The following is a 19,911-nucleotide window of genomic DNA, read 5'->3' as shown; positions in this document are numbered from 1 at the left end:
TGCAGAGCAGAGACCTGCCTGGTTAAAACATGCGGTGCCCTGGCTGTGCGCCCGCCGGGTGTCCCCGGTGTACCAATGCCCGCCCGCCTGCCGGTGTTTCCTTCACGTGTGGTGGGTTTTTTCTCCACAGCTAACCCCCGAATTCACGCAGCGGCTGAATAACAAAGTCAGGGAGCTGCTGCAGCAGATGGAGAGGGGCCTCAAGTCCGCCGACCCGCACGACTGCACCGCGTACACCGGCTGGGCAGGTAGGGTCGGATCCCACGGGGCAGGAGCTCTCCAGAGGAGACTAAGGCAGGCCAAGGCAGACTGTGGGGATTTAGCCATTGGAATGGTCACAGTAGATCCATGTCAAGAACGGTGCTTCTTCCACATGTTTTAATCTATTAAAACAAGGGATGTCTTTCTCAGGACTCCTCAGTTTTGAAGCAGGTTTGAAGTTGCAGAGGGAAGACCGCAGTGTGGTAGGGCAGGATTGTGTCTTCTCTTGGTTAATAGTGCTGATCTTATGCAACAGAGCAAGCTAGCACCTGCTTGAGAGCGGACGTGGGAGCCTCGGAAGGGACTGGCTCCAAATCTGGCCACGGTGGGGATGACGACAAAACCAGTGCTCCATGAAGTAGGCAGGTGCACATGGTAGGTCAGTTACCTGCAAGGAGCCCTTGCATATGGCAGCAGTGAGCTGATGGCCTGAAACAGTGTCCATGTTCTCTGTTTGGGCTGAATTTTATCTGATGACCTTGTCTGATTGGCAAGTTTCTTCAGTCCTGTTCCCCAGGTGGTGCCCCTCTACTTAGCCAGGGCTAGTCCTGCTCCAATACCTGCTGGAAGGAGCAGAAATGCAAATGTGAGTATAATGAAGTGTGAAAGCCTTCCTCACTCTAACTCTTGTGTGCAAAGCTTCCAGGAGCTTGTCTTTCTCCTGTTCTGCATTTTCATCCTAGTTTTCCTTCCTTGGTAGTGTGCCCTGTCTTCTCCTCCCTGTTCCTACCCACTGGCGCCAGGGAGGACACACCTTGTGCTGTGCCTCATCCTTAGCTGCTGCTGTGTGCTTTGTCAGCTGTTGTGCCAGGCCCTAGGGAGAGACCCAGGGGAGTTGCAATTAATCTCATGCTTGCTGCAAGATTTTTTGCTGCTGCTTTTTTTTTTTTTGGCAGTACACTGTGATCCTAAATGGCAACTTTCTACAGCACAGTCTGGGTATGGCTAAAAGCACTTGTGTGTGGGTGCTGTGGAACTTGATGCCAACAGTGTGCTTGAGAGAGTAGTGTTCATTATGTTGGTGCTAAACAGAAGTTGCAGCTTGATGACCACAGTTCCAGAAATGCCTGCTTAAAATTTTTCGTAAGGCAGACAGGCAGCTCATAAGAAATGCTAGGATGCCAGTATTAAATTCCAGCGTGGGAGAACGTTGATTTCATCAGTTGCTGCCTGGCAGCACTCTGCTCCTACTGCCTGTGAATTTATGCATTTTTGCTCAGTGGTGGCTGATTTCTCCTTGGAAAATGCATTCGGTCTTCTAGGCTGTGTGACCCTGCTCTGAGGTCCCCTGCAATGAAAAGCAGTCCACACGTAAATATGGTCTTCAGTCATGATGACAGAGTCTGCCTCTGGCCAGAATAATTCAGGAAGTAAAGTGGGAGGACAATTAACTGATGTTGGGAATACACTTAAATTCTTAGGGGAAAAGGAAGACACCTTTCCCCAGAGGCCATATTTCCTTCCTTTAAGGTGGTCCTAAGGAGCTTCATGTTGGAAAGCGACTGCAGTTGTGAAACAGTGGTTTAGAGCTGTGGTAGGATTTCAGCTTGTTTTTATTTGGAAGGGAGCTTCTCGGGAGGGAGTCATCTCTTTTTGTTCCTGAGATCATTCCTCATGAGCACACCACCTTCTTGCCTTGGCTAATAGGATTACAAAAAAACCCACGGGCAGATTTCCTGCAGGTCACAGCCAGCGGGGCGAAGTTTGCAGATATTACACTGTAACTTTGTCACCCTCCCTTCTTTCTAATCCTAGCTATATTAATTTATTCAGTGCTGGTTTCCAGAGACAAAATTAATTGGGCCAAGACAGCAGCTTTTTCCTGTAATTGCTTATGTAGAAAAGGCTTGTTGGGTATCTCTTCATGTAAATCATTGCCCAGCAGTATGAAATCAGACTCATGGCCACTAATAAGAGAGATCTGAAATATGGCTCTCTTGGCACAAACTCTGTGTGAAATGGAACATACTTGAGTGTAGTACATTACACTCAGGTAATACGCAGCATATGCCGGCATAGGGAAGGACTTATATTTTCAGCTCAGAGGCAGTGGAAACACACTTTGGATCAAGATTATTGAGGCTGAGTGCCCTCAAAACACGTTTGAATCAGGTTGTTATGGTTCATTCAGTTCATTCAGTAGAGATCAGAGCCCCATAGGCAACATCTGGTACATGCCTGAGTACGGACCAGCCTCGGCTGTTGTGTTCTTGCTCTGGCTTTTAATCAGTTTAGCAAGACTGCTGGAAGAGCTTTTGTGGTCTTAATCTGTTTCACTGGCATCACAGTGTTGACTGAGGGAAGGTAAACTGCTGTAAGCTAAGAGTTGGAAGCAGTTCAGATCCTGGCAGGAGTACAGCTGCCTCTTCTCTTTTCAAAAGATTAGCACGAGGGTTCCAAGGAGTACGTACGTGCCTGTTGGTATTTCTTGTAGTGCAAAAAGCCTTGCTTCAAAGACTGCCTTGACTGGGAGCATAGATGATGGGAAGGGAAAGGAAGGAGAACTGACTTCACTCCTGTCACCTCTCAGCCAGCTGCAGACGCTTAGGAATCTCCTGAGTCCAGTGCCAGCTGGACTGTTGTGTCCTTCCAAGGCGATGCGGTATTTAAGGGAGAGATTCCCCTTCCTCCACCCTATGGCAGTGCCTTTGGAATTTGTTTCCCATGTGAATGTTCCCTTCTCTGGCAATGTCATCACTTTCAGAGCTCAAGGGCCTTTGAAACAGACTGGTGAGTGCAGTTGGCCTGTCCAATCCACAGCTTTTGGCTGGCCCATCTGCCCCTGGGGATGAGGAGCAGGACTGAGTTGCCTTTTGAGGGGACTCTTCAAAAGACACACCAAATGAAAGAGAAGTCAGTTAAGAATGAATAGAAATTCAACCGTACCAGTTCAGGAAAGCTTCTGGAAAAACAGCTTTCATTCACTTTAGTGCAATATTTTCATTTTCACCTCAAAACAGAGAACTTGAGTCTCCTGATGAGAGTTCTGCTTAGAAAAATGGAAATTCTCAGATAATCCCTACAGAACAAGAGTCAGTGAGGCTGCATTTGGTGACAGATAATAGAGTGCTTTGTGTCACCCACATAAACCACATTCCTGCCAAGTGCTTGCTGGGTAGTTTTTGTGAAATCTCCATTTCTTGGAGATTGTAAGTATTTGACTGCACAAGGCTCAGAACAACGCCATGTAAATTTGAAGTTGGCCTTATCTTCAGATCACCTCCATTGATCCCTTCTAGCCTAACCTGTTGTAGGATTTTATGAAAGAGTAAAAAGTTTTAGAAAAGAAGCAACCCAGGTTGTAAGGCAGGAGAGGCTGAGGCACCTGAGTAATGTCCCATGTCTCACAGTGCACTGAGGCAAGCTGTAGTAAAATGCACTTGTGGCTCCCCACAAAGTTATGAACATGGATGATACAGCCTTCTAGAGGAGATGTCTCACTGTCCCATGCAGCATGGCTTTGGCATGCGTTTAGGAGCACAAGATAACATCCCATGCGTCTGCATCCGAAAAGATGCTTATTATACTTTGAGCTGGACAGTAAAGCTATGCCATCCCTGCTCTTTTACCCCATGCCTGACTCATTAAAATGAGTCAGCTGTCTCATTAAAATCAGCTGTCTCACTAGACACTACCAGGCTTCATCACTATGTGCGGAGATAGGTTTCTCCTTCTTCCCTCTGTGTTTGACATCCTGCTTTGAGGGTGCTGGCTGACTTACTTCCCTGGGTCAACACAAGATCTCTGAGGTCTTTATGGCTGTAGATGGTCAGTTTGGAACTGGTCCAGAGTTGGTGACCAGATTTTCCCCTTTTGGAAAACCACTGTCCTTTGTGGAAGGACCACATTGCAGCTCAGCTCCTGCTGGGCAAGGAGGCATCTTGTTCAGAACAGTCAGAATGGCATAACTGCTTGCAGTGGTAGTGCAATCCAACATAAAAAGCAAGTCCAAACTTGCAGGGAAGTTGATGCATAGCTTTACTTCTCTTTGATCAACAGAATGGTCATATGGATGAGATACTCTTTCAGCAGTGCTTTAGCTCACGAGCACGAATTTTTCTGGCATCTGCAGAATTTGCCTCCCGATTTCCTGCAGTGATCATCTCGGGCATGGACACTCCACACTGGAGGTGGCAGTTTCAATCTTCAGAGTCCTGCTGAAGGATATGCTGTCACTAGCACGTGTTCACTGCAGGCCTGCACCATCAAGGGCTGCCTGATGTGTTCCCCATCATATGTGGCTCTGCAGCAGGTCTTACACGGCAAGGAGCAAAAAACTTGGACATCTGAGAAACTCCAGAGAAGGTGGTCCATCCAGTCGTAAGCAATCAACAGAACAAAGCCCAGATGTCTTTGGCAGTGGCAGGCCACAGGCAGCCACTGTGTGGCAGTTCTGCTGGAAACAGTCAGGAGTCTCAGAAGTCACAAAAATAGGTCACATTTCCAACTGGGATACTGAACATAGAATTCCAGGACACAGAGAAATGGAGCAGATCCACAGCTTATCTAGCCCCACGTGACTGATGTACAGCACATAAGGCATGCCAAACTAACACCTGGTCAGTCAGCAAATCCTGCCTGGTCAGTTGGAATGAGGAGGGTATTATGGAAGAGAGAGTGAGGCAGAGCTGTGGAATAGCTTCTGCAGAGCAACACTGCCCAGCTGAGCCAAGTTCATTGGGTGAAAACTCTTGTCTCCAACCTGCACTGCCTCTGAAATACTCTACCTACATCTTGGCACATGGGTCAGTACAGGATATCCCCCACCCAGATCACTGCATTTTGTGTCCCTCTGCATACACCTGTCAGCATTTCCTCTTTATGCGTGGGCCTGCCCTTCTCTGCTAGCCTTCCCCACCTTGGGGCTCACAGACCCAGCAAGCACCTGGCTGAAGGCAGCACTGCTTGTGCCCTTGGGATCAGCTTGGGAGTACGAATTCTATGAAGAATGAGTTAAGAAAATTTACTTAAAGTTCAGTTTTTAAGGCCTTTGGATTTAAAAAAAAAAAAAAAGGAAATATGAATGATTTGGGGAAGCAGCTTTCATCCTTTAGTACAGGTTGGTGGGGTTTTTTTTGGAGTCTTTCCAAAGATGCTTGGGCCTGGGAGGAAAGGGGGTGAGAAATGTTTTAAAATAGAAGAAGCAAAGAAGTCAGAGGAAAACAGTGCTGAGACATTCACATTCTAAGAATTCAATCCTAGCAGTACTCTTGGCATGGTAGTTATGTGCATAATTAGGGTGGTATGATGGTAGTGGGAATAGAAGCTACTTACAAAGCTAAAAGTTGTACATTAAAGCAGATAAGAGTGCAAGTTGTGCTGAGACATCTATCAAGCCTGTTAGAGTCTAGAAGCTGTGCTAGGTGCTAAATAAATCAAGGAGAGTCACTTGACATTTGCTAGCTGGAAAAAGAGGGTTCCCCTTCAAAGAAGGGCTTCTATCCACATCCTTATATGCTTGAGTGATGGCACTGTACATCTGAGCTCTCTCTGGAATTACTAGCACTGAATTGCTTCGAGAGAGGACAAGGTTATTAGCTTCAGCAGGAAAAGGAAATTTTATACATGATATACATGCAGAATTGACTTGTCTGTAGCCCAAAACTTTGGAGATTATGCATGCAAAATGAGAAGTTGATCTAATTCTGAAATTGTTTTCAGTACCATGGAAAGTAATTTTACAGCATGCTTGCCCCTTTCACTTTATCACATCAAAATCTGCAGAGATTGGCTCTATTCATTTAGGCTTAAATGCAGGACCTGAGTCTTCTTAGAAATGGCTATTGGTCAGGGGAGAAATAAGCTTTTCTCGAAGTGATGTAGATGAGTAGCTTTCTTAAGTGCATGTTTGAGGATGCCTCCCAGATCAGAGGGATGGTTCAGATGTGGCAGACCTTTCAGACACAGCCTTACTGAGGACTCCTCAGTTACCTACTAAAAGCTTCAAGAGCTGGATGAAGACAGGGCAGACAGAGGCAAGGGACAGCCAGTAATCTGAGTGCTCAGTAGTGGAGTTGTTTCTGTAGCTGACCAGCCCATTGAAAACATCCCTGAGATTAGCTCAGAGCTTTGTGCTAATGGCACCAGGGTTGTGAGTTTGATCCCAATATGGGCCAGTCACTTAAGAGTTGGCCTTTATGATCTTTGTGAGTCCCTTCCAACTCAAGAATATTCTGTGAAATTTCTGTGAAACCTCCAGAGAGGACCATGCAGCCTTATCCAGCATTCCAGGTAGCTGTTTGTGTTTCAGATAAGGGCTGATCTCATGAGTGATGTGCTGCAGAGGAGAGCTGAGCAACCCCTGGGTTTTTTTCTGGGATGCACCAGACCTTGCTGTAGGGCTTGGCACCTGCTCAGCAGCAGGAGATGGTGTCCAGGGAGCTGTAACAACCTTGCTGGTGCTTCCCAGTGGGAGGGAAGAAAAAAAGAAGTAAAAAAAAAAAGAAAGAGTCAAGTAGGATGTCCTAAGGATACTGCTTCTCCATTGTGGTGGCATGTCACTTTGTTTTAAAATCCAATCCAAGCTAAGTGACCCAGCCCTTTACCCCCTGGCATGGAAAAAAAATAGAGGGTAACAACCCAGCACTGCTCTGCCACAAGTACCATCTTGCCCAAAGATTTTTTTTCCCCTCCACTGCTGACCAACAGTCACAGGTACAATTTATGGACTTAGGTGGGTTTGTCTAGGTCTCATCTTTTGCTCCTTGCTACTACAATTGTATGTAATTGTATGTAATTGTATGTAATTGTGTGGTGTTCTCCAGGCTCTCGTGGGTCAGACACTGCTGTTTGTCTTGACCTGTTGTCCACTCAGGAGCGACACCAGGTACAAGGAGGTTGCAAAGCAGTAAAAGAAGCTGTGGATGCTGCAGCTCAAAATTATGTCCTTGGATGTGCCTGAGAAGCCTGTCTATAAGGCTTATATCCTAAAGGAGGCAGAGGGGTGGGTTTTTAGGTTCCTTATAACAGCCAGGGCAGAGAGCAGAAATTTTTAAACTTTTCTGGTGAGTGCAACCTCCGTGTTCCTTTTTCAGGCATTGCTTTGCTGTATTTGCACCTGTATGATGTGTATGGAGACCCAGCCTACCTTCAGGTGGCCCACGAGTACGTGAAGAAGAGCCTGAGCTGCCTGACAAGACGCTCCATCACTTTCCTGTGTGGCGACGCCGGGCCCCTGGCAGTGGCCGCTGTCATCTACCACAAACTGCACAACCAGAAGCAGGCAGAAGACTGCATCACTCGGTAAAACACCTGGTTATGTCTCTGACCTAATGTTCCCCTTGCTCATTGAGCTGGTCTGGGCTTCTATGGGGTACCCTCTACCAAGCCTGAATACGTTTTGTTGCAGTCTTGTGTGAGAAATAATCCAGTAACTGAGGAGGGCAGTACAAACTAGTTCTGCCCTGATGAAAGAGGTGGCTTAAGGACAAACACACTTGCATGGCAGCATGGGGAGCAAGGATATTGGTCAGCTGGTATTGCCATCTTAAAAATAATTCTGATGAACACAGGAAGAAAAAAAGTGCCAAAATAAAAAAACAAAAGAAAAAATACAGAAGGTGGGGTTTGGTGTTTTTTTGAGAACCCTTCAATTTAGTTTTACAGCCATTTTGATGAAAAGGAGAAATGTGGTAGAATTATTAGATTTAATTTTGGCACTTGCTTCCACTTGCTATTTATTAGTTGACTTTGACTTAAACTTAAGATTGACAGCATCCCTTTCAACTGCTGAATGCAGCTGGTTATGATTAATTTATTTCTATTTCCTGCCTTTCCTAGACTCTTTTCAAATGTATTTTTGTTGGGTACTTAAGACAAGAAAAGAACAAACAAGCAACCCTAGATCAGCATGTGGCAGAGGAAGGAAAAGAGTTAAGGAGATGCAGTTGCAAGCATTTCTTGAATAAGGGAGATCAGTTCTGAGAAGGTGAGAAACAGCCCAGTAGAGAGTTTCCATTTTCACATGGTCAGCACAAAATAAGACAAAACCCCTGATGCTTCAGAACAACACTGAGTTCCCCTAAACAGCCACGAGCAAGTGATGTATAATAGCAATTAAAAAAAGCCACGGGTGGGAATCAGAAGTGTCTGTATGGTTTGGACACAAAGTTCCCACTCCCTTTACTAAGAATAGCTTCTGGTTCATGTGGATATGGTCAGTCTGAGGACAGAACTGTCTTCTTTGTCCTTTTAATAATCTGTGGGTTGGATTTTGCTTAATACTTTGACAAAATGGGAAATCTCACTATGATTTAATATATTTGCTATCAAAAAGGGAACTAGTCTGACAAAGCTGGTCAGTTGTGGTCAATACAAAAGTCCTAGGTTGTGAAAAAACCCCTTGTGTTTTCTTGCCAAGCTCTCCTCTCCCTGGTTCCCACCTGTTCTGCCTACAGTTCAGCGGCAGAAAGGAATTTTGTGATTAATTCTGCATTGCCATCTAATGATATCATAAAGGCAGAACCTTGGAAATTGGTTTCTTAATACATCTGAAGGGAGGAAAAACAAAAGTGTCTTTCTCGAAGGAACAGTGATACTGTCCTTACTCTGCCACCAATTCCCAGAGCAGTAATTTGACCATGCTCCTTGAAGAACAGAGTATTTCTCTGAAAAGTAGCTCCCTTAATCAAAATTCTTAAGTGAGTTTTGAGTGTGCTGTTTAGTTGCAGAACAGTTGCTAAGCTATGCAGTGCAAGAAAATGCTTTTCTCACAGCTGTGAAGAACGAGGACCTCTCTCCATATTGTCCTCTGCCTTTTAAAGCACCTCATCTTTACAGAGCCTGTGGAGGGAATCCATCAGCCAGGTTTTACCTGCAGTGGAAGAGACAGAAGCTTGCTCTCTCCTAAATGAATTCATGACTAACAAATGTGCCTTTATGCTCTAGAGAGACTGTTTCAGGGCAGCCCATTTTCCAAGAGCCTGTGAAAATCTGAGCCATGTTCCAGGAGCCCTCTTTTCCCTGTCACCTCCCACCAATTCACAAGGTCAAAGGTTTGCTTTCAGAGCCAGTGGCTTATAAAAATCCCATTCTGCTATACAGCTGCCTCGATTTCCCTCTATCCAGAAACTGCTGGTTGTTGGCAGTTGAGGTAATAGGCTGATAAGTTAATAAGAGTGGCTCTTCCTTTCAGAGACCTCAATTTACCCCTCGCTCCTGAGAAATGCATTCGGCGTGCAATCAGTCCAGGAGCATCCCAGGCATCTCTTGTTGCACGCATGGCCACATTTCAAAAACAGCAAAAACTACTGGCAGACTTCCTCCCCTGATGATCCTGCCTGGAAAGCAGCTAGAGGGAAAGCAGTAATGGATAAGGAGCAAGAATAGTAGCTCCAGCTGCTCCAGATTTCCCCATGAAAAGAAGATTTCGCATCCAGACCTCAGAAAATCACTGCCGTGGATATTACAGTTCACCCATCCATCCATTCCTTCTATTGCACCTGACATTTCCCCAACATCTCAGAGCTGAACAATATCACCAGCCAGTATCTCCTCTGGCCAGCCTGCTGCTGGGCAGAGCCTATCTGTCCAAACACTGCTTTTCTCCTTGGAAACCCTCCTCACTGTGCTTTCCTTGGACTTGGACACAATGGCCATGAGGAGGCAGCAGGGATTTCCTTTCAGCCCCTGCAGCTGAGAGAGGAACCTGTGCTTAGTCCTAGCCTGGGGTATAAAGTCTCTCTCCTGGGTTTAATCTATCAGAAACCTCTGCCATGGAGCAATGCACATTTTAAGTAGTACATAGGAGACAGGGCAGTCCACCTTGAGACAGTGTTCCCTCCTTTCTCCTTCAATATCCCTGCTCACGTTGAGTCCAGTGCCAGGGAAAGATTCCTGCCATGAGGAGTCGCAGCCCAGCATCCTTTCTCTGCTCTGAGGGTACTCTGGACATTTGGTTGCTTCTTTTCTTGGCAACACATTGTTTGGCCCTGGAGCCAAGGCTGCCAAAGCACCTTTTCTGTTCCTCTCACTACTGTGACAGGGAAGATCTGCACACACGGAGCTTTCCTGGCTGGTTTTGCATCAGGGAAGCAGCTCAGGAAACAGCCTTGCAGCCACTTGTGCTAGTATTTGCAAAGTGGTGGAACTTTTCAGATTGCTGTCTCATGGGTGAGCAGAAAAATAAAGCCAAATCTAGTCACATTGCCACCTGCTGCTCTGACAGGGAAGGAATCCAGCCCTGCTGGAAGTGTGATGAGAGGTAAAACAATGGAAAAATTGCATCAAAAGTGAATTGGGCTACAAAGCACTGGTGTGAAGAGTGGTCAGTCTCTGTTAGCACTACAGGAACATCACCAACTTTGCAACGTGAAAATAGAAAAGTGGCAAAGAAAACACTTGTCTGCAGCAGAGGTCACTCTCTGCACTTGTGGGCTAAAGCTTGGTGCCAGCCAAGATGTCCTCAGTGTGAGGTTGTCCCCAGACAGCCCACAGCACTCACACCCTGCTGAGCTGTCCTCACTGCTGCTCGGCTCTCCCTAGACCAGATTTCTTACATGTGCCACAGTGGCTTGATGTTAAACAACATTTGTAGCTCCACCTCCTTAGATTTTTAGCTCATGGAGGCACCTCTTTCTCTACTGATAGCGTAGCCCTGGCTACTTGCAGAGGAAGGGGCTTTTCTGTCATGATTTCTGAGCATTAGGAGTGAGACTTTTACACAAAGCAGCCAAATTAAAGGGATACCAATTTAGTTTGAAAGTAGTCATTTTTGCAGAGGGTTTGCCTTGCCAGCAGCGTCACGGGAAAATAATGGTGGGCAGCCTTTCCTGAGCAGTCAGCAGCTTTATACTGACCATTTCATTTAGCCCAGGTTTCCCCCTCAAGTAGCTTTCCCAGAGCTGGTGGTCTAAAACACAAGCACATAGTGTGAGCACATTATAAAGGGCTGGTTAGGCTAAAAAAGCCAAACAAAAATCAGAGGGGAAGGAGTGATTCCCCCCCTTGCGTAGCTGGAAGGCTGTGACACAGAGACTGGCCTGACATCTGCCGGGGCACAGGCGGGGCATGAAGGAGCAAACCATGGTTTTGAGTGCCAGTCTCAGTGCTTGGTTATGTGGCTTTGAATGTCCTCTAATGTCCCCCATGGGAATTTTTCATCCCAGTTTGCTCCACCTGCTCAAGGCTGACCCACGGGTACCCGATGAGCTGCTGTATGGGCGCATGGGCTACCTCTATGCACTGACGTTTGTGAACAAGCACTTCGGAGAGGAGAAGATCCCTAAAAGTCATATTCAGCAGGTACTGTGCCTTTTGCTGTCTCTTCCCGTGCAGCTCATCTTTGGGCAGGTAAAAATCAATGCTAGATGTAGAGAACTCTTGCAGTAAGGGAGAAGCCACATCATGGTATCCCTGCTGCTTTGCTTCCAGAGGGACAAACACACGCTCTGCTGTCCATATAAATCCATGAGCAGTACTGAATTGGCATGTATTTTACTCCCTCACTCAGGCTCTTTCCTCTGCTTGGGCAGAAAAGCAACTCTAGTTCTGTGTCAGGATACTCACTGTGGTGTGTCCAAGACAGCAGCATTTCCCTCACCCACATCTGTTCCCATCACAGGTCTGGGAAGCAGTTGTAGCCTCAGGAGAGAACCTGGCCAAAAAGAGGAATTTCACAGCAAAGAGCCCCCTGATGTATGAGTGGTACCAGGAGTATTACGTAGGGGCAGCCCATGGTTTAGCTGGGATTTACTACTTTCTCATGCAGGTAAGAGGCACTGGAGGGGAGGGAAGGTCCCCTTAGCAGCTGTTTCACATTTCTTTGAAGAAGGAGCAGCATTTGAATTGGTTCTTGGTGATGTCAAGCTGTGAAAGCTCCCTTGTCTGATGGACTTACTCATGTTTGATCATACATCCTCGCTGCGGAAGGTTTTCTCCAAGACTGAGATTGAATATCCTTGATGGAGAGAATTGTGACCTGCATTACACCAGCAGTGTCACATAATGGAGGCCTGGAGGTCAGCTGGGTCTGAGTTTCCCCCTCATGTTAATTGCTTATAAAGTATTCCTGTTTGTTGGTATGTGTGAGCTTCCTGCATTTTTTGAGCTGGTTACTTGGAGCAATCTCAGATCATTGGAGTGAGAATCTCGGGGAGAAAAGCACAGTGGAAGAGATTGCATTCGTAGTAGGAAAGTGAGACAAGCCTTTGTATCCAAAGGAGGGCCTGTTCTTAAATGTGAAAGAGGTGGGACTTTTTGCTTTGATAAAGGAACTGAGTTCTGTAGTGCCTGAAGCAGGCAGGGCAAGATGAGAGGCTGGGAGCTGCAGTACCCTTTTGCTATGATGCTGTCTTTCTCACTATTTTGCACAACTCATTGGAGCTCTGGCAATATTCCCTACTCTGGCTCTGAAATGAGGGTGATAATTCCCCAATGCAGGTCACTTTATGCATAAATTTACAGTGCTTAAGCACTTAGAAGAATAACAGCAATAAATAACATTGCATTTTTAAAGCACCCATGAGCAGTGCAAATTATTTTGATATAAAAATAGGTGATATCTTTTATTAGACCCAACTCTCAGAACAGGTGGGGGAAAAAAGCCACCGGGTTTCAAGTATATGAGCTTTGCTTCAAGACCCTCAAAGTTAAAACCCACATACAGGATAAGCAGAATTCCTGTGAATATAACCCTTCTCTGTGGCTCAGAGAGGAAGGGGTGGTTGGTGGGTTTTAAGCAGATTTGGCAAGAGGAGGATGCAAGGTGATTATTGCCCATGAGCACCAGAAGAGCTAGCTGGGAGCAGGGGAGACAGGAGTGTCTGAACTTGTTGCCAGGCTGATGTTTTAAATAATTTTAAGTGTAAGTCTCCCATAAAATACTGCATGGGCTTCATGCTCTTCTGCCATATGAAGTACAGGGAGCCTGGATCAGCCGAGCATGATGCAGAAAAAGCCTTGGGGGAAGCAAACAAGTGAAATATGAAGAGACAAACATCTTTTCTCTCTCATGGTTTTACAGCACAGGTATTGATTTTTAATTTTCCAGTTATTAACCTGGGAACAGTGTGATCCTTAGGTGAGAGTGCTCATTGCAGTCTGCTGTGGGAAATTAGAACTGTACAGATTTTGTGGGGGGCAGTGTCATTGGAAGAGGACACTGAAGCCACTCCCTTGCTTCCATCTGAGGTCAGCAGTGAGGTAATCTCCTTGAAATCACCCAGCAACATACGTGAAAATGCAGCATCACAGCTGAGATGCTCTAGGTGCTAGAACTCAACCCTGGCACTCATCCTTAATACTGATTTTAGACAGTTTATCTCTTCACTCCAGCTCTGGGTGTGGAAGCTATTCCTGCTTATCTTCAGGAAAAGGAGCAGCAAGCCCTCTTGCTTAGGGTGCTGGGTGACATGCTAGGGACAGTTTTTGTTTCTGGGATGCAAGGGCAGGACTGGCAGTAAGACCCTGCCCAAAGACAGAGAGCAACCAGGGGCCGAGTGGGTATTTGTGAAGTGTGAAAGCCTGGACCAAAGAAATTACTTATTTACGAGGAGCAAGTGGGAACATAGCCATAGTTGGCTTTGTTTCCACCTTTCAGGCAGATCTTGGGTCTTTTAGGGACAGACAGAATGGTAATTCTCCCTGTTTTAATGCTTTCTCTCTCTTAGCCTGGCCTTGGAGCGAGTCAAGTAAAGCTGCACAACACAATCAAGCCCAGTGTGGACTATGTCTGCCAGCTCAAGTTCCCATCTGGGAATTACCCTCCATGCATCGGTGACACTAGAGACCTGCTCGTCCACTGGTGCCATGGGGCACCAGGTGTAATCTACATGCTTATCCAGGCCTACAAGGTACCAGAAATCTTGCAAAGACCCTTTGGGGACCCTTAATGTGAGACTTCATCACAGAGAAAATGCTATGAGACCCCGCCCTGCCTTGAGAGTAGGATGGCTTGCTACAGTGAAATCACCACACAGGGACCACTAACTGATACGAAAATTAATCTTCTGAAAAATATTTCTGAAAATACCCATCAGTTGTGTGGGTTGTCCTGTTACAGGTGATTGATGGTGACAGCTAGTTGTGTGGGAAGTAATGATCAGACATCCCAATTCATCATATTGATATCGAAAAGTGGCAGAAACAAAACTTCTTAACATCAATTTGTAGATGTTAAAAAGGGCATTCTTCTTTATTCAGAATGCTGGACATTTGGAGGAGAGCTCTTCTAATCAAACATGCCAAATGACAGACAGACAGGGCTCCTTATTACACCTACTTGTTAATATTCATTAGTTTGTTTACATAGTCAGACCCCTATTGGAAGTCCTTTTTGGTCTTTCCGGGTCTTCTGTGTCGTCTTGACCTCAGTTCTTGAGCATCTACAGCGGGTACAGCATCGCTGTGATCCACACCAAAAACTGTTACGTTTGTTCTTCATTTTATCTTGTTTGGATACACAGAGCTTAGTTTACATCTTCTTTGTTTAAGTACATCTTTACCAAATTCTCTAGGACTTCTCTAAGATCATATTGTTCCTTATTTGGGCATTCCGAGATACTGTGAGTGAAGTTTCTATTTCTTCTATCAATATCAAAAACATCCTCCTTTAAAGTAGACAGCAAAGTAACTTCCAGCAGGAGAGAAACTAATTAACTCAGGCCTCCACAACACACAAGGATGCTCTTTGGAGCAAATCACCTCAGCAAGGATGACTGTTTCTTGCCCCTGCAGGTCTTTGGGGAGCAGCAGTACCTAAATGATGCCCTGCAGTGTGCAGAAGTGATCTGGCAGTACGGGTTACTAAAGAAAGGCTACGGGCTGTGCCATGGGACAGCTGGTAATGCTTACAGCTTCCTGGCACTGTACAACCTCACTCAGAACATGAAATACCTCTACAGGGCCTGCAAGGTAAGAGCCTGAGGAAGGGAGAGGGGATTGTTCACTTCTGCCTTCTACAGCACCGCCTTTGCATTTGAAACCCAATTTCTAGCATGGCAGACATGCAGCTAGATCTGACCAGCTGCACCAGAATAGTCCTTCAGCAGTGCAGTCACTGTCTGCCAGCCTGTATAGAAGGGATTTCCCACAGAAGCCTTGCTCTGCAAGGGGCAGCGTGAGGGTGAGAGTGGTATTTTTGTTCAAGATTTGTCTTTAGCCACATTTGAACGCTTTTTGTTCCTCTTTTCTCAGTTTGCAGAGTGGTGTTTAAGCTATGGCCAACACGGGTGCCGGACTCCAGACACACCATTCTCCCTCTTTGAAGGTAACCTCAGTCTCTAGGCTTGTGTTTTGCTCCTGGATCTGAACTAGTCCAGCACCAAGGAAAACCAAACCCACATGCCACTGAAGCCGTTGCAAAACTCAGTGTAGAAGATGGAAAGGAGACTGTACTCACTGTTTTTACCCTGTTCCCAGGAGCAGTCTCCCTGTAGCACAGGCTAATGTCTGTTTACAGTGGCAGTTCCATCAGTGAGGACCTCGGGCAGCAGTATCACAGGGACAAGAGTTGGGCAAAGCTGCTCAGAGTGTTAAGCTTGAGCACCAGGAAAGCAGAAGGGAGGGATCTGGAGGGGGGAAGGATGCATTGTGTTTCCCCTGGTGCTTTTCAGTGTTTCATCAACATCAAAACACTTTCCTCACTGAAACACCAAAGCTGCTTGGGAAACCTGGGTTCAGACCTTGGAAATTATTTAGGGCCTTTTCTTCTGTCTTCATGACTTACTCACCCCTGGATAACTGAAAAAAATGGGTACCCAAAGGGAATCTCTCAAGCACAGTGTGGTTTTTTTGTCCTCAGGAATGGCTGGAACAATTTACTTTCTTGCTGACCTGCTGGTGCCAACCAAGGCCAAGTTCCCTGCATTTGAACTCTGAAGCTGAGCTTGGCAGTTTCCTGCCTGAATCTGTCCACACGTGAAAACACAGTTGGAAGCTGTTTTCTCCTTCTTCCAGACTCATAACTCATTTTTCACCTAACTGAACGTAAATCCATCCTCTTGAGGGCATGCTGAGTTCTCTAACATTTCTAGTCATCTTATTACATTGCTTCAATTTAAAAGACAGAATGCAAATTTTGCTGGTGTCCCTTAAAAGCACAGGGCTGCAGGTGGGAGCAGGGAGAACTGTACAGTATTTTGTTGGCTACAGAGTTTTGCTATTTTATGTATCCCATTTCGTGGGAAAAAGTTTCTATTAAATGTAAGTTGGGCTGTTCGGTTTCTTTTTGTGCTAACAAATAGTTGCAGGAATTTAGTTGCCTATGTAAGACAAAAGATGGAAAACTGAGGCTGTGGCCCTGCAAGTTGTTTTTAAGCATTTTCTCACTGAGCACCCAGGGAGTATGTGGTTCAGTAGCTGGGCTGCACCATGTGAGGCAAATGGGATGGACTATGGAGTCTTTATATGTTGTTAATGTCATCTTGTAAGTGGCAGAGCTGGAACTGGCATGCCAAAGCCCTGTCCTGAATTTCCACTGTTTGCTTTAAAAGCAAAGCTATGTATAGCTCTTTTGTGCATTTTTTTTTCCAGTGACAGACAAGTAATCCACTGCCATCTGACATTAAACCTTGCTAGTCTGTGGGCCACCTAATGGAAAACTCCAGTCTAAAAGTGAGCTAAGCATGCTTGCTGGTGTGGTCTCTTCTGGTTAGTTTTGAGAGTTTATTTTGCAGTCTTTATTTAAATTCATGTATTAGGTGGTGCCAGGTGCATCAGCAACAAGGGAAAAGAAATATATTCCACTGAATTCTGTCAGTGTTTAAGCTATTAGCTGTATAGATGTTGTTTACATGTTTTCTTTTATAAGTGTTCCCAAAGCTGGATAATTTGAGTCACTCATTTGCCTTGCTCCTGCTTGCTGTAGTTTGATTTGCAACCACACATCTACCCAACTGGAAAATTTGCCCTAGGTTAACTAGCTTTGACTTGTCAAGCAGACCAGATACTTAGCAAAGGGTAACTCTGATTTTCCATCCTTTAGCTGGTGCTGCAGCAATTTGCAGCAGAGACCTGACCCTGTAAACCCCTTCCTTAGCACTGAGCATGAACTAAACACTGAGTGCAGGGAAAGTTCCAGATACAGCTGTACTGCTTTGTGCTGTTGGAGAGCAGCTCCTCAGATCTTTCAAGGGCCTAGCTGCTGAGTGGCTCAGGCCATAGGAGCAGGTGAGAGCTGCAGGGCAGCACAGCCACACTCGTGCACCAGTGACAACAAAGCAGGACCACCAAACCTGGCACACTAACACACCTGGCTCACACATGCCTGAATGCAGGGCAGCCCAGCCCTTCCTCAAAGCCCACACTCCTGCTGCAATCACAGGTTTGTGAAAGTCCACCAAAAGACAGCCTGAAGTGCAGAAGAGCTCAGCTTCTTGGGGCTGGGTATCCCTGTTAGAAGCCTCAGGCTCATGCAGGCTCAGCAGCAGGCATTCCCTGTCATTCACAAGGCCTGAGCAACACAGGGAGGTGGCAGAGAAGAAAGAAGCAGGAGTTGGCTAACCAAGCAGCACATGAGGCTTGCTGTAAGTTACCTTCCAGCTTGGCTGGTATGATAGCAGAGTAGGGACACTGAGCCTGGGTTTTTCCTGGGTACTGCTTGTGTAAAGGAGATGGTTTGCACAGCCTGTGTCATAGTGTCATGACAGCATAACCTCCCAGGGTTTGTACACTGATGGGGGGAGGGTCAGGGCCACGTGTACAAGTGCTGAGTGTTTAATAAAAAACTGTTTAATAAAAATGCTGAAATGACCAAGCTTTGGGTTATTTTTACCTCCTGTCTGAAGAGATCAACATATGCCACAGCAGCCACTTTGGCAGCTCCTGGAGGCTCAGTGGCCTCCCACCCATCCTGAGTGTTAAGAGTATTTCTCATCTTTCCTTATCTCCAATCCATTGAGACCAGTCCTGTGCTTTCCTCCCAGAGCATCCTTTTGCAGTACTGTCTCCATCCTCTCAGTGTGGCTTCCATTGGAGACCATAGTCCTGCAGGTTACTGTTAATTGCACCAAAATACACCTGTGTGCAATGCTGGCCACCCGAAGGAGGATGTGGATCCTCCCAGAAAAGCACCCTCCTGCTCAGTAGAAGGAGGAACAGGCTGCCTCAGGAAGGCTGTGACTGTCCAGCACCAGAGGCATGAAGGCCAGACTGTCAAGAGTGACATGGATAAAGGTGACCCTGCACATATATTAGGTTGCTTGAGGTCCTACAAAACCTGGCTTTCTACAGTTTCCATTTCTACTAAGGTTTGTTGTGAAGGTCTTGAGGGAGAAGGTCCAGGAATGAGGATGGGAAAGCAGCATAGTGCAGTTTTTCTGGTTAGCTTTCCTTTCTAATAGAGGGGTGTGGTGCTGCCCACTTCCACCCACCTTTATGCCAAAGAGAGGGAGAGGGAACAAGACAAAGCCTGAAAACACAACAGCTGCTTCAGCAAACTGCCTGAGAAGAACTTTATCAGAAATACAGAGATTTAACGCTTGGTGATGGTTATGTTTGTCCATTGTGGTGTTCTGTTAAAAAAAAAAAATGTACCTTATGCTCCTAAGAAATAAGTAAAAAGCATATTTTGAATGCTTTACCATCTGGCTCAGTTTGTGTTCACCCCCTTCGTCTACTGGTGTGATCGGCAAGATGAAAGACATCCCACCTACTGTAAACCAAACACCATCTGTAGGTGTGCATGTCCCCTGAGAGCCTGCTGTGGTTTCAGCTCTCAAAAGCTGACAGCAGCCTCAGCTATCAAAGAGGTGATATGGGGACAGTGCAAAAGGACAGATATGTTACTGCCCTCTGCTCAAATTATTTCATTTCTAATTCCTGCTTATTAACTTTTCAAAAAACCACAAAAGAGAAGCAGCCGTGAGGGGAGCACAGAGCTGCTGGCTTACATGAGCTGTCTAGCCAGACCTCGTTTCTCTCTAGCATCTCATCTGACTTCCATCCCTCTGTACCACTATCTCGCCTTTCCCTCCTTCCCTCTTGCTTTGTTTGTGTTTTCCCACCACAGTGCAATACCTTGGCTAAATCCAAGTGGAGTTTTCAGATGGCAACACAGGGAATGTGGCTGGTCCCAAAGGACCACAAGTCCTGCTCCAGGCCAGCAAGTTCCCAGCACATACAGTTGATTTGTAGCAAGAGATTTTTTTTAATTTTTTTTTTTTTCATTGAGAAGAACAAACACAGGTCCCTCATACCATAATGACCCAGGTCCTTTTGCCAAAGTGTCCCCTGCACCCCTTTAGCTACACCTTGGGAAGAAACCTGACTGCCCACACCAGGAAATCTAAACCCCAAAAGTTACAACTTCCAATGTTATTAGTGCCTAAAGACAAAATCCAACAGAGCAGGAAGCAGCAGATCTGCCCCAAATAAGCACCTGAAGAAACATATTGGAGGCCCAGCTACTCTTTCTCCTGGCAGGGTTGCTGGCTTGGGGATTCTGTGCTGAAGGGTGACAGTGCAGCAAGGGGCTGTGTGGCCCCAGCAGGTGGCAATGCAGCCCGACAGCAGCAGCCACCCCGCTGCTGCCAAGCACATTCCTGCACTCCTCAGCTGCTAAATCCTACCTCGGGAGAACTGGGATTCAGCTCTTGGGAAAGGTGCTCAAACCAAAAAGCCCACATGGGTAAGGGTGTGTTTGTATACTGTGGGAATAGTATATATGTGGGGGACAGATGTGAGAAACATGGAAGCCCTCCTGAAATGCATGGC

At 46.2% G+C, this 19,911-nt stretch overlaps 2 protein-coding genes and 1 long non-coding RNA gene across 5 annotated transcripts in view; 2 read left to right on the top strand and 1 right to left on the bottom strand.

The window, feature by feature from the left end:
- LANCL1 (LanC like 1) overlaps nucleotides 1–17,950 on the top strand; it is an 18,985-nt gene extending 1,035 nt beyond the window's left edge. Inside the window, exons 2-9 of the mRNA XM_029959590.1 lie at nucleotides 6–248; nucleotides 7,296–7,503; nucleotides 11,367–11,502; nucleotides 11,822–11,968; nucleotides 13,869–14,051; nucleotides 14,935–15,111; nucleotides 15,394–15,466; nucleotides 16,001–17,950. Of these exons, the coding sequence (XP_029815450.1) occupies nucleotides 6–248; nucleotides 7,296–7,503; nucleotides 11,367–11,502; nucleotides 11,822–11,968; nucleotides 13,869–14,051; nucleotides 14,935–15,111; nucleotides 15,394–15,466; nucleotides 16,001–16,077 (1,244 nt within the window). The 3' untranslated portion in view covers nucleotides 16,078–17,950. The remainder of the gene's footprint in view (nucleotides 1–5; nucleotides 249–7,295; nucleotides 7,504–11,366; nucleotides 11,503–11,821; nucleotides 11,969–13,868; nucleotides 14,052–14,934; nucleotides 15,112–15,393; nucleotides 15,467–16,000) is intronic.
- The window catches only part of CPS1 (carbamoyl-phosphate synthase 1), a 162,099-nt gene that overhangs the window by 98,759 nt on the left and 43,429 nt on the right, over nucleotides 1–19,911 (bottom strand). The gene's annotated exons all lie outside the window — the stretch shown is intronic.
- LOC115307432 lies at nucleotides 256–6,704 on the top strand. Of its 2 annotated transcripts, none has more exons than XR_003915756.1 (2): nucleotides 256–847; nucleotides 4,334–6,704. It is a non-coding gene; the product is annotated as an uncharacterized LOC115307432 (long non-coding RNA). The 2 variants fall into 2 exon arrangements; XR_003915757.1 differs by having other exon boundaries at nucleotides 4,261–6,704.

This window comes from Manacus vitellinus, unplaced genomic scaffold (genome assembly GCF_001715985.3).
Source record: "Manacus vitellinus isolate BGI_N305 unplaced genomic scaffold, ASM171598v3 scaffold_20_pilon, whole genome shotgun sequence".
Taxonomy (NCBI): Eukaryota; Metazoa; Chordata; class Aves; order Passeriformes; family Pipridae; genus Manacus; species Manacus vitellinus.
Note: the sequence above shows the minus strand (reverse complement) of the source record. Positions and strands in the feature narration are given on the sequence as shown.